The sequence below is a fragment of the Blennius ocellaris genome (genome assembly GCF_963422515.1).
Source record: "Blennius ocellaris genome assembly, chromosome: 14".
Classification (NCBI taxonomy): Eukaryota; Metazoa; Chordata; class Actinopteri; order Blenniiformes; family Blenniidae; genus Blennius; species Blennius ocellaris.
This window is the reverse complement of record NC_137663.1, coordinates 7,526,531-7,539,369: the sequence shown is the minus strand read 5'-3', so window position 1 is coordinate 7,539,369 and position 12,839 is coordinate 7,526,531. Positions and strand designations below refer to the sequence as shown.

Sequence of the window (12,839 nt, the reverse complement as noted above, 5' to 3'; positions counted from 1 at the left end):
TCAACAAGTAGAATTGATAAATGATCCCAAAATGTCCAGGGAGATGGATGCAGATGAAAGAATGTTTCATGAAGGAGAAATAACAGCTTGTCTGTTGTGTTATGAGGCGTGTCGGTTGATGTGGCCCTATGACTCCCCTGATCTAGTTATTAAAAATGGTCTTAAGAGTTATGGGATTGTAAAGAATTCACATCAAATTCAACCAAAGGCGATGGAATGAGACTAAAAAACTTTAAAACAAAGACATCAGCTACAATTATAAAGCTCTAAATGCCTGGATGAGTGGAAAAAAACAACTTGAAGGAACAAAGAGTACATCACTTTACAAGAATTGTGATCACAGCTCACTTTCATGCACACACTTTGTTTGTTTGACTCTTTTCTTCCATCAGAACGACCATCTGCTTCACTTTTTTACCCGCTTCTGTTTTCACGTCCTGCTAAAAGCTCAGCCTTTGGTATTTCCTCACTTATTTAGTTCTTTAGTTCTGGTCTGCGGGGGGGGGGGGGGAATGTGGGCTCTGGGTATCCTGGCAAATGTAGGCCGTGTGTGTGTGTGCGTGTGTGCGTGTGTGTGTGTGTGTGTGCAGGAGGCTGTAGAGAAACGCTCACATGAGAGCCGAGTAAACACCAAGAGACAAAGTTCATCTGCTCGGCATCAACTCCGGTTTGTTCCTTCACGGCTGCAGTCAACAGCGCTCTCTCACGGAGAATCAAACCCAATTTTACACATTCCCTCCGGGTTATTTGCAGTCTTGGTCCTGTCTCGCTGGTTTTATGAAGTCTAAACAGGTTAGGAGGAGGAGGAGGAGGAGGAGGAGGAGGAGGAGGAGGAGCAGCAGCGAGGGAAAAGTGAAAAGAGCCCGGCGCTGGCAGAACCAGCAGGCCTTCAGGGAAACTGGCTTTTCCTGCTGGAGGCAGCCTGGTTCTCGTTGCGACGCTCTCCGGGTCGCCATGGCGCCTCAGCGGGCCACGCCAGGGTCAAACTACCCAGCCTGAGAGCAGCTTCAAGCAAAATAAATGCAACTGAACATGAGGAGCAACGGCCCAGTAATGTTCAAAAGCTCCACTGTTGTTTTACACTGTCATTCACTTTAAAAAAAACAAAAACTTTTCCATGTCTTTATACAGCTATTCACTCGTTTTAATGAAGATTTAGTTCATTTAAAACCTGCAGTAATGCATGACATACCATGTGACACAAGAAACATAGCGAAGTCGTGCTTTTTTCCCTATTATTGTTGATCAATTTTGTGTTTATTTTTACTGCATTCTACCTGAAAAAAATTAATTGACCATGAGGATTTTAGCGAGATGATCTACAAATATCAAAGACGTACTTTTAGGCTCCCCACCGATCAAACCCCCTGGAAAACTGTCATTTTCCAATTTAAACACAGAAGAATTGACCATTTTGCACCAGAAGACACTCAGAAGTTTAACTTCTATCAAGCCAGAGGTGTAGTAATAGACAATAGACTAACTTTCAACAAAAACAAATGACGACAAAAGCTCTCACAGCTCTTTGATTCGACTTAAACGTGACCATGGTGAGACTGAGCGAGGGTCGACGAGGGCCGAGATCAGAGTTGTGAAACTTCTCTCCACACATGAAGAGTCAGAGAAGAGACATGAGGAGCTCATCACTTCCACGGCGCGTCGCTCTGCCGCCTCCTCGGCGTTAAAACCAACCCGTGGTGGTGGTGGAAAGGTGTTCGTGTGATCGCAGCGTTCTTCACTGGGATCGCTGAGATCTGCACGTATTCAAAGAAGTTCTTTTGCTCCCTCTCAGCGACATCTTTGAAACCAAATACAGTGATAAATTTTAACCATTTTAAATGGAATGAAGCCAATAGTAGCATCTTGCCCAAAGTGTAATGAAGACAAATAAAACGTAAATAAAGGATGCAGCTAAAATTGGAATGATCATTAAAAAGTTCTACACTTCTTTGAGGGGGGGAAAAAAAAGCATTTTTGGAGGTGTGGTGCAGTTTGCTTATTAAAAATATGTATAGTTGACGGGATCGCCGTCATACTCATTCACTGAGGAAACACATAATGCTGCATCATGGTTGGCAGGTTATTATCTGGATTCTAAGCAAAACAATGACATTACATTGATGGTTGGCTCCAAACCTGTTTATTATCTCTCACCTTATAGCTTTTACTTTTCTGGTTAATTCTTAGATGTTGCCAATTGTTGCCGAACCACCGTGTAAATAAATAAGTTATCACGACCAACGAAGTGTAAAGGACATTCAATAATGAAGTGAAAGAGCCAAAGTGTCTCTGATATAATAAACGCTAAAACCTGAATCAAAGTGTGATTACTGTTTCGACGGATTGTATCCTTTCATCATAATTGTGTGTCTGGACTGCGCGACGCAGGATCTGCACATGAAGGGCGGAAGCGCGGCAGGGATAATTATGGTCCGTGGCTGAGCGTACCTCTTCCTCCTCGGCCCCGCCCCCGGCCTCGTCCTCGGCCGCGCCCGCGGCCCCGGAAGCCGCCGCGGAACGGCGCCCCCTCGCTCTTCACGCTGGACACCTCGTCGTGGTCGTCGCGCCACTCCCGCTCGTACTTCTGGCTGTGCCAGTCTGTCGGGAAGCAGGGAGACATTGATATGAGCAACATAACCTCACACTGAAGTGACTTTTTTTTTTATACCCCGATCTTGGAAGGAACCAAAGTGTTCTTGGTTTTGTTCGTCACAGTTGTCGCAATACTTTCAAACTAAACCTCACTGCTGTCCACACACAAACGCCAGCTCAATATTAACTTCTTCCATTTCCATTGGCACCATCGACTGACCTCGGAGGTCGTTCCTGGCGTTGGGCGGCAGCCGCGGGTTCTCGTTCTGTCTGCTGTTGTTCCTGGAGGCCGAGCGCTCTCTGGGGCCTTCAGACTTCACCTCGATCATCAAGGGAACCCACTTCTGCTTGTTCCCTGCTCCAGAAACACACAAAACCCACTCATTCAGAGGCTAATTACAGAAAACTAGGTCAGTCAAAGTAGTTTTGTGGAATATATAGTTCATTTAATGACCAAAATACAATATTACTTTTATAAAAAGCTTCATGATCACAGTCAATATTGTTACCAGGCACATCAGCATCGTTAACTAAAGAACTATTGATGGAAATGAAGTGGAAAATAAAATGTACAGTCAAACTGCAGGACGAACTGATTTCTTGCATTTAAAAAAAAAAAATCGATCTTGATATACATTTGAAATTTTTATAGGTGTTGAACAAAACAAACGAACATTACCTGAAATGAAAAACGTGCAGATTCATTGTGTGAATAAGTTACAATTTCAAAATTAATCACACAAAGACACAAACAAAAAAATATATATGAAAGTTAGTTTTTCTGTCTGCATCTTGAAAAATTGCAAGACATTTAGTTATTGACAACGTGCTCAAAGTAAATCTTAAAAAAAACAAAAACATAAATAGCATTGAAAATTAAAAACATTTAATGCCCATAAACTCAAATATGTTTCAGTTTGATTCTTTGTCATTTTAACTAAATAGTCCAAAAAAAAGGGGGGGGGGGGGGGGGTCTTGAATATTTAAGAAAATGGAATGTCATATTTAACGGACCATATTTGAAAAATAAATTGAAGCTTTTTCTTCCCATTGTGGGGATCGTTACTGCTGAGCTGTCCTGCAGTACCTCCACTGACCGGGAGGGGGCAGCAGCAACCCGTTATTTCACATGACAGTTTGTGGGATGATGTGTGTAATTGTGTGTGTGAATGTGTGATAGATCCCACAGACACACATGGAGGAGAACAGATCAAGTGACGTGGCCTTAAGTTTTTGAGAAAGAAATGCAAAGAAGAAAAATAACTAATTCAGTATTAATTTTCATTAAATCTATTTGAGTAAAAGTTAATTGTATTCAATCCTATTGAGCACACATTAATAAATATATTCACATGGCTCTGTATGTATATTCATAAGTGTAGGTGTGTGAATACTCATTTATTTGTGTTCAGGAGGTAGAGGTGTTTGTTTTTCACTATAGGTTGTTGATCATTCATCTCAAATTATGAAGCACTAAAGAAGCCGACCGTTAACTTACTGGAGGTTTTCTTTCTTTCTTTTTTTACCCCCCAGGTAAGTCTACAGTTCAGACAAGAAATGTTCTGACTATTATTCGACTTCACATCTCTGAAAAGTTAAAAGTCTGAGAATCAAAAAGAAACTTGTGTCGTCCCTGCCAGCACATTTGTATGCCTGCAATGTGGCCGGGGAGAAAAGAAGGAAAGAAAAGGCTGATGAGAGAGAGAGAGAGAGAGAGAGGGAGAAGGAGAGAGAGAGCACTTCTCTTTGGTACGCTGAGGGCGGCCATGTTGTGAAGGTCAGAAAAACACCGGAGCTTCATGAAGTTCTCTGTTGTGCCGGTACTAGTTTATTTATACTCGCTGGTGCAGATCACATAAATACTGGAAACAACCACAAAGTTTGGAGGTCTGAAGGTTTCTGCTCTGTCGCACTCCTCCGTGACGGAACTAAATATTTAGTGGGCGTCTTTGTAGCAGGCGTGTGACGTAATTGAGGAGCGACGGTGTGCAGCGGGAGCGACGAGCCAGACTTGGCCGTGTTTGTCCTCCACGGGAAGATGAAGCCACCGCCCACGCCACGCCGCCTCTGATTGGCTCGCGCTCAGTGCAGCCACTGATTTGACTGGTTCACGTTCAGCCAATGACGTGGCAAATAACCCGGCAGTGATCAAGAAATGATGTCTGAATGAGCAAATACGTTGCACAAGTTTTCACTAAATAGTCATCTTCCATGCCACCTTTTCAGAATGAAAATGACCTTTTATAAAGAAAAATTAATAAAATAAATGTGGAAAGAAAGAAAAAATTATTCATCGACTTTAACTTGATGCATGTTTAGTCCCTGTCCCCTGGAATGTCGGTGAGAGAAACTAAAATGAGCCACAGCAAGATGAATAAAGTTCTATTTGAGCTTTTGGTACGAGCTGCAGGTTTCAATGAATCCTGCTTCATGCAGGAGAACCCTGGTTTTCTGCTTCACAGCAATAACAGTGAACTCTGAGGTTGAACAGCAGCAGCAGAGTCACAACAGCTTCCAAGCTTTCGGTTTCAAGATGACTGGACCTTCCATTGTTGATTTGTTTTTTTAATTTTCAGCTGAGAGTAACTAACACCCGGCACACAGCCGGTCTGGATTTCTGGATTTGAACCCCTGCCTGAGGAAAAGGACCATCTAGAGTTTCCTCTTCACGTCATTTCACCGCCACTCGGTGAACGTTCCACTTTGTTATTTGACGCTCACCTTTTTTCTTGGGCCCGTTCTTCTGGGAGTCGTCGTCTCCGTTCTTCTCCTCTCCGGAGTCGTCGGACTTGGCCTTCAGGTTCTCCTTGCTCTCCTCATTGCTCTCCCTCTTCTCCTTGGACTCCTTCTTGGCCGTCGTCCTCTTGGGGCCCTGCAGGGTGGAGAGGCAGGCCGGAGGTGAGCACTCTCTTACCGCGAGTCAGATCGTGAGGAAACCACTTCCAGGGAGTGAAACTGAAAGTGACGTTGCTGTGTGACTTAGTCCCAGCTCCAACTATTTGACTTGGAAAACATGCAAACGTGCTTGACAGAAAGACGCCTCTCGGTCAGTGACGGTCACGCCCAGCTCAACCACAAGGCACGATTAAACTATGCTCGCAATGCAAACGCTTGGAATCGCTCCAGTTCCCTTTGTGACGCATGTCGATACGTCACAACCTGGAAGAGCTTCAACACCCGGTGCACCTTGAGCTCCCAACAACTGTATACTCACGTTGTTAATGTTCAGAGCACATTGTTCTGTGGTTTCATTACAAAAACAAACGGCACCCACTAGTGGCTTGGCGTGCCAACTTCGTCGTTTTTTTTAGTGTTTACGCCGTTGCCGTGGAAACGGACAGTCTCAGAACGTGGCGGTGCAAACATGAAACGGAGGTGTTTTCGCTTGAAACGTTGTCGTGGAAACGAGGTCCGACACCGTCTGTTCAGCTGAGACCATCTGACAAATTCAGATTTTTCGCCAGCTTTGTAATAGAACAACAAAAGTCCCCAGACGGATGGGGATGCCTGGAGGCTCGTTTCATTTCTAGCAGCACCATAAATAACCCGAGGAGCCGTCGATGGCTTTACAGGCCATCACAGGAGCAGTTTACAGTGGAACAGCTGAATTGAACGCTGCTTCATCAGAATGCATCTCGTACTAAAAAGTCAACGTTTGAGCGTCTCATCTGGCAAGTCACTGAACCTCTTCATCCCGTCAGGGACGCAAGGCTGCACTGTGTCTGATCAGGGGGATTTCTAATCATTCAACACAGCAAATACAGGTAAAGGTTGCTCCAATAAGCCCCGACGACCAACACAGTGGGACATGCTGCTCTTGTCAGTATGAAGCTTGCATCAATTAGCTTTCATCCGATTCAGAATTTCTCACTGGTCCTGGAGGCTTGGAGAAAGACGGACTTGTATGGTGGTCGGTCTCGTGTGGCAGTGCGGAGCTGATCCCGCTGACCTCACACTCACTGATACATGCTGCTTCATCAAGCACGAACCGGCTTCCCTGCTTATCTTTGCTCGCAGAGCCCATATCAGAGTTTATTCAAACAGAGTCCGGCCGCTCCTACGAGCCGCCGCAGCCCGCCTATCAGCACACACACACACACACACACACACACTGGGGAGGGAGGGAGGGAGGGGGGTTCATACGAGTCATGTGGGGCCTTTGTCTCATGCCGAGTTAGAAGTACAACATGTCAAACACACTTGAGGGGTGTCGTCCAACCCTGATCACACTGAACCCTTTAAACATGCAGCATCAGTCGACGGAGAAGCTCAAAGATCATCAGACGAAGCGGGTGCAAGCTGTGTGGCCATGTTCAAACAAGTTTTAAAGGACACCTATGGAAATTATTAGATAGATTAACTTCCCGCTTTTTGCATGTGGAAAAACAAAACGTTACTACATGTTTGATGTATTGATTATGAACCTAAATGATTGGCAGAGCTGTTGTCTTGGTTCAATCCTTGTTTATCTTCAGGATTTCTTTCTGAAGGCTTGTTTTCATTCATTAACTGCTTGTTTTCTTTCATTAACTGCCTTTTTGAGTCACAATCTCCCAAGTCGACTAGTTATTGTGCCTGATCACGACAATACAACGTCAATATACCTGCACAATGACCACGTGACACAAAGAGATGCGACAGGAATTGGTTCTAAAATTAGCCATGTGTGAATGTGAGTGTGTGTCACTGGTGATCCGTCCACTCAGCGGTGACTCACTGACACTTTGATATCATGTTGAGATCCAACTACAGCTCTTTAATTTAGGGCGTCCTCCTCTTTGAATTGACAGTACATGAAGACGTCGAAAAAGAAGAAAAAGAAGCACGGCGAACAGTCGGTCAACTATTAACCTCACGATCAGGAATTTAATTGCAAAACTAAATCCCAAATAATTTAGAGGTCCACAAGCAAAAGGTGATCCATTTGTAGGATTGGGAGCTTTTTCAAATAAAACTGAAATATGGCAAATTTTCGTTGGAATCATTACAAATTTTTTACTTTTATTTACTCTTCTGATTCATAATTTTTTGTGATTAAAAATCGTCTAATAAATCCTAATTTAAGTCAAACTTTGTTATTTTCACAGACGCTGATTGAAATACTTAGAGAACAGAGTTCAGTCGTCTGTTTTTATATCAGTGAAAGTGAGTGAAAATGCTATTTTATTAAATTAATGATCAAATCCTGTTGAATATAAACTTACCAAACTCAATGCTATTACTGAATTTATGCATCAAAAAAAATATAAAGATGTGCTCTTGCTGGATTTTTGTATATGTAGGTTATTGTATTGTACGTCTAACAATTTACAATGTTATTTGCAAAAAAACTGAAAAATCCTAATAAAAGTTACTGCATGCAGGATTTTTTTTTTGCATTACATTGCATTTAGGTTGAAGTATTTCCACAGTGAAGGTGGTCCAATTTTCATAAATTCCTAAAACAATGTCCACATATCTCGATGTATTACTCAACCATTTTTATTAAAGCATTCAGAGAATGCTATTATTCACTTTTGCAAGACATTAATAAGGTACCAAAAAAAAAGGTCTTTTGCATGTTAAATGGTTGCGTAGAAATGTGCTTAACGTCGACTGTGTTGACAAAAAAAAGAATAATGTACTCAAGTAAAAATCTATTTTGAAACCGTAGTAATGCTTTTTGTGAGACGTCTTGAACCTGTTTTATACATGCGTACAAAACACTTCAGGAAAATGCAGCCACCTGACAAATGGACTTTCTGAATGCATCGTTTTAAGACAAATGACACCCGAGTGGAAAATCACGGTTTCGTTTCAGGTTTCCTACATTTTTGCAGATGTATAGAAGCGTAGCGGCAGGAAAGTTCAACCTCTGGATCGTCACAAAGTGAAACACAACATGATGAGGATGACTTGGAAGTGTGCAAAAACAGTGAAGGTGATGATGAGTGATGGATGAATGGATGAGTGGTTGTGAACAAGGTGTACATCTCTCTCCGGTCAGTAGAGACGACGGAAGCAGACGGCTGGTCTCTGGGTTCTAAAAGGGAAACGCCCACTCGACGTTTCCAGGCTAACTCTGCGGGCCAACACTGGATGCGCCTCGAGCGGAGTGTCGACACCGTGTGGAGTTTTAACTCTGGATGTTGCGGGGTGTTGGTGGTCGCATTATCAGATGCACGTCAGCGGGGAGGCAGGCGGCAGCCTGTCCCCGGGCTGCGGGGGGGGGAGGGGGGGGGTGAACTTACAGTGGATCTCCACGAGTCTCTGACCTGCCTGACAGTCGGCGGGCAGGACACGGTCCGTGTCACTGCCTCGATCTGAACAGAGGGAGGGAAGAGGAGTTTAGAGAAGACAATGAGGTGGACCATGGTGCACACACACACACACACACACACACACACACACACACACACACACACACACACACACACACACACACACACACACACACACACACACACACACACACACACACACACACACACACACACACACACACACACACACACACACACGTTCAGACATGAATATGTACAACACCTGATGGAGTAATGAGAGTGAAATATAAACAGTTTTCTGTGTTGAGCTGCTTTAATGCAACAACACAATGGCAGAGTGCTGCTGCTGCTTCTCGTCATCAAATACAATCAAAGTGACAAACGAATGTTGATTAAGCTGCTGAGAATACAAAGCATCTTCTGAGCTCGCTCTGCATTTACACGTTATGTTACGACGGGGCGAACGTGGAGTGATTATACCCAGACAGGAACGCTCCGTTTCGGTTTATTGCTTTGAATCATTTCCAATGACGACAGAATGGTGTGGAACGAGGACGTGAATCGGTGCGTTTGCAACGCTGGATTGTTGCCCCTTCTGTTACAGCTTCTTTTTTTTTCTTCTTTTTTTTAAACCCAGAGAAAGGAAAATGTGATCAATGAGTTCAGGACACAAGACCACAGAATGAGATGAAAGGTGATATGACAACAGGTGGGGGGGGGGGGGGGTTTCAAAAACATGACCGCTCCAAAAAGCAGAGGGAAAACAAACAATTGGACGGAACTGGAGCGTTTCCATTCTGCCGAGTCACTCCGAGAGGATTTCCCTACTTAACCTGCTGACCCACTGAAAACCTCGCTGCTCGAACCAGTCACAGGACAAAACAACTGCTCAAGTACTTTACAGGAGAAATGAGGTGAATTTCATAAAATACGAATGAATATGAATGAGAGGGCAACTTTCGGCACAATCTAATTCAAGCGTGAAACTTCTATATATTTATTCCACATAAACTGAAATAAAGGCCATTTCAGAACGATTTTTTTGTTTACAAGCCATGAAAATAGACTACCAATGTATTTAAGGTTTTCAGTGTTGTTTTGAGCACTTTGGTTCCCTGCAGTTGTTTTAAAGCACATTTCACTTCTATTTCTTATGGTACGAGTGAAAATAAAAATAATGTTCTTTGCAATGACCTTTTTTTTTTTAAAGATGTACCTGCATGTTTTATATTAGATGAGGCTTTGTTAGATCTACTAATGTGCATTTCCCCCCCCATAGAATTATCTGTTATGAGACAGATAAATGTCAATAACAAGATGCTTTATTGCATGAAGTCACTATTGTAAGGCCCAACACAGACACTGCAGCGAGAAGCTCCTAGAATGCGAGCCTGGAGGATCTGCGGGTTCTGATGGTTGATCTACGGCGGTAAAGGTTCCGTGATGGCGGTCGCTCTCCGGCCCTCCTAAGAATAGCAGCAGCACGGACCCGGGGGTGGTTTCTTTCACCGAGAGGGGGTCCCTACAAGGACATCCTTTCCCAGGCTTTTGGCCTCCTCCTCCTCCAGACCCCGCCCATCTCAGACGGGATCTGTGTCACCGGACCCCCGCAGGTTATTCCTGGTGCCGATGATGATGTGACCCACATTTCCCCGCTCGGGGAGGGACACACGCCCACTCTTCACCCCCGGCTGCCTTAAATAGGGGAGGTGAGTGGGGTCGCTCGCCCGGTCACAGTATCAAACGGGGGGGGGGTTCAGAAATAGAAAGTGGCTCTTGGGGGTGGGGGGTGGGGGGGACGGATGTCCGCTGCTACTGTAAGAGGGCTTTAAATCAGACGCATCACCAGGCTGAGCAGCAGCTGGAGGACACCCCGGGATCAGTGTGAAGGAGCAGGGAGTGGGGGGGGGGATGTCTACACTTTTCATTATCGAGTGACCTGATAAATATGATGAAGTATTTTTATTTCCAATAGACAAACGTGTAAAAGCAAAAGCAAACATGTGGCCAGGGGAATTTTAATTTTATTAAACAAATACTGCAATACTGAGAACACCAGTAACAAGCCTTATCTTATTTTTTTAATTTCAACTTTTTTTTCTTTTTTTATCAAGACAACTGATACTTTGCTTTCCAAACTTTGATTTTCCAGTTCAGGCTAAAACACATTCTGCAAACAAAGAGCTGGAAGGCGTGTTTTCTCTGAATAATTATTCCGTCTCACTGCTTGTTTTTCTGTTTATCATCTCTCACCTTGTGTCTCCATCCCACTGTGGCACAATAGATTCTCAGTTATCAATAAAACAGAAAATCTTTAATTGGAGAAGTAAAAAAAAACAAAAAAAACCCAACAACAAACAAAACCAATTGGCTATTTCTTCATTGATCTCTGATAATCAGCTGGTATTACAGCAGCTTTAAAGGCTGGATCGACTCCGACACACTAACGTGAATGAGTGTAATTAGAGCTGTGATGGATCGGAGCTCTGGGCTGAATGAGACTGCTAGTTAGGAGTATTTACAGGCAGAGATAAACCGCTCATATTGGTGCCATCACGGTGCTCCGTCACCTCGCAGCCTGAGCATCTTCACTTCTCGTTCTGCTTGTGTATGGGTTCCCCCAATATGCTGAAAGCTGTTTAAATACCTGTGATAAATAACTGAATGAATACTGACTTTTCAGGTTACTGATATAGTTCACCACTTCCTTCTCCCTCTCTATGAACCCAAAACTCTTCGAGTCCATATTTGAAAATGTCAACAAAAAAAAGCATCTTTCTGCTTGCAGGCGGTCCCGGCACGGCGGTGTATCTCTTCGAAGACACTTCTTTGAAACAGGAGGAAAAACAGCCCCAACACGCGGTGCAGTCAGCACAAGCAGACAGTTGGGTCTGGACATGCAGTTTAGCTGCCGGGTAATTACAGCCACAGCCACTAAAATACCTGTTGTAGAAAATTCCACACATTTACCTCAGGAAAGTGCAGCAGGAAAGTGGAGCGGCTCCTTCTGATTGGCCGTTGACGGCTACTTTTACCTCTCAACTCCTACGGAACTTTTCCGGGTTCATTGTTTAGGTTGGATTATCTTTAACACCTTTTTGTCGCCAAATATCTGGTTGACGCAGACAAAATCCTTCGGGCTTTTTTGGCTGTCAAGCGACGGCAAATTAGCATACGAGCAGTCGTCTATCCACTGCAGCCGTTTCTGGGATGTGAGGTCACGTTTGTCCGATTGAGGTGAACACCAGCGTGGGAGTGCGATCGCTGCCACACAAACAGAGACTCTTTGAACGGCAGGTCTGGGTCCACTCTGGTGCCATTTAATTGGAGTGTGAGCGCGGCGGGCTCAGGAGCTCAGAAGTGACCAAACACGGGACGAGACGGGCTTCAGGAGCACCACATCCTCACAGCGGATCATAATTATTTGTGCAAACAGAGGAATTCCTGCAGCTGCCGTGACGCCTTCAGACACTTCTGAAGTGTGTGCGGAGTGCAAAGTGAGCAGGACGAGGAAGCTGCAGCAAAAATGAAAACAATCCAACCACATGGTTTTCTGCACACACAAAAAAACAAAACACTCTTGCAACTATATTTCTACCTTCAACACGTGTGTGACGATCACGCTGCCTCCTCTGCAGCGCCCTCGCCTCACCCCGCCATGTCCTCTCTACACCTGTCGGCGCGTCACTCCACACCCTGCAAACTCTGCGCCAGCACCTACCTGCATGTCTTTGGTGGCGATCTCCCCGGGAGTGGGCCAGCTGTTGGTGTCCCCGAAATCTCCAACCTGAGCAGAGCAGATGTGAATGTTAGAGGAGCGGAACTCGCCATTATCCACACAGTGTTTTGCGAATACTAATGACCTTCGCGAGGCTTTTGCAGACCAATTGTCAACAACGTGCTATTTGCGTTTTATCTTGAGCCAAATGTTTTGCGTCGTCGTTCTATCTTTAGTTCACAAGAAGCTGCGGTTATGCAGCCTGA

The 12,839-nt window shown here is 44.4% G+C and overlaps 1 protein-coding gene across 4 annotated transcripts in view; it reads right to left on the bottom strand.

The window, feature by feature from the left end:
- Positions 1 to 12,839, bottom strand: part of larp1 (La ribonucleoprotein 1, translational regulator) — a 46,724-nt gene that overhangs the window by 11,243 nt on the left and 22,642 nt on the right. For 3 of the 4 annotated variants that reach the window (XM_080509352.1, XM_080509349.1, XM_080509350.1), the window contains exons 3-7: positions 12,577 to 12,642; positions 8,823 to 8,894; positions 5,314 to 5,464; positions 2,813 to 2,947; positions 2,449 to 2,598 (exon numbers count right to left, since the gene is read on the bottom strand). In XM_080509352.1, coding sequence (XP_080365478.1) covers positions 2,449 to 2,598; positions 2,813 to 2,947; positions 5,314 to 5,464; positions 8,823 to 8,894; positions 12,577 to 12,642 — 574 coding nt within the window. The remainder of the gene's footprint in view (positions 1 to 2,448; positions 2,599 to 2,812; positions 2,948 to 5,313; positions 5,465 to 8,822; positions 8,895 to 12,576; positions 12,643 to 12,839) is intronic. The other variant, XM_080509351.1, reaches the window with a different exon arrangement.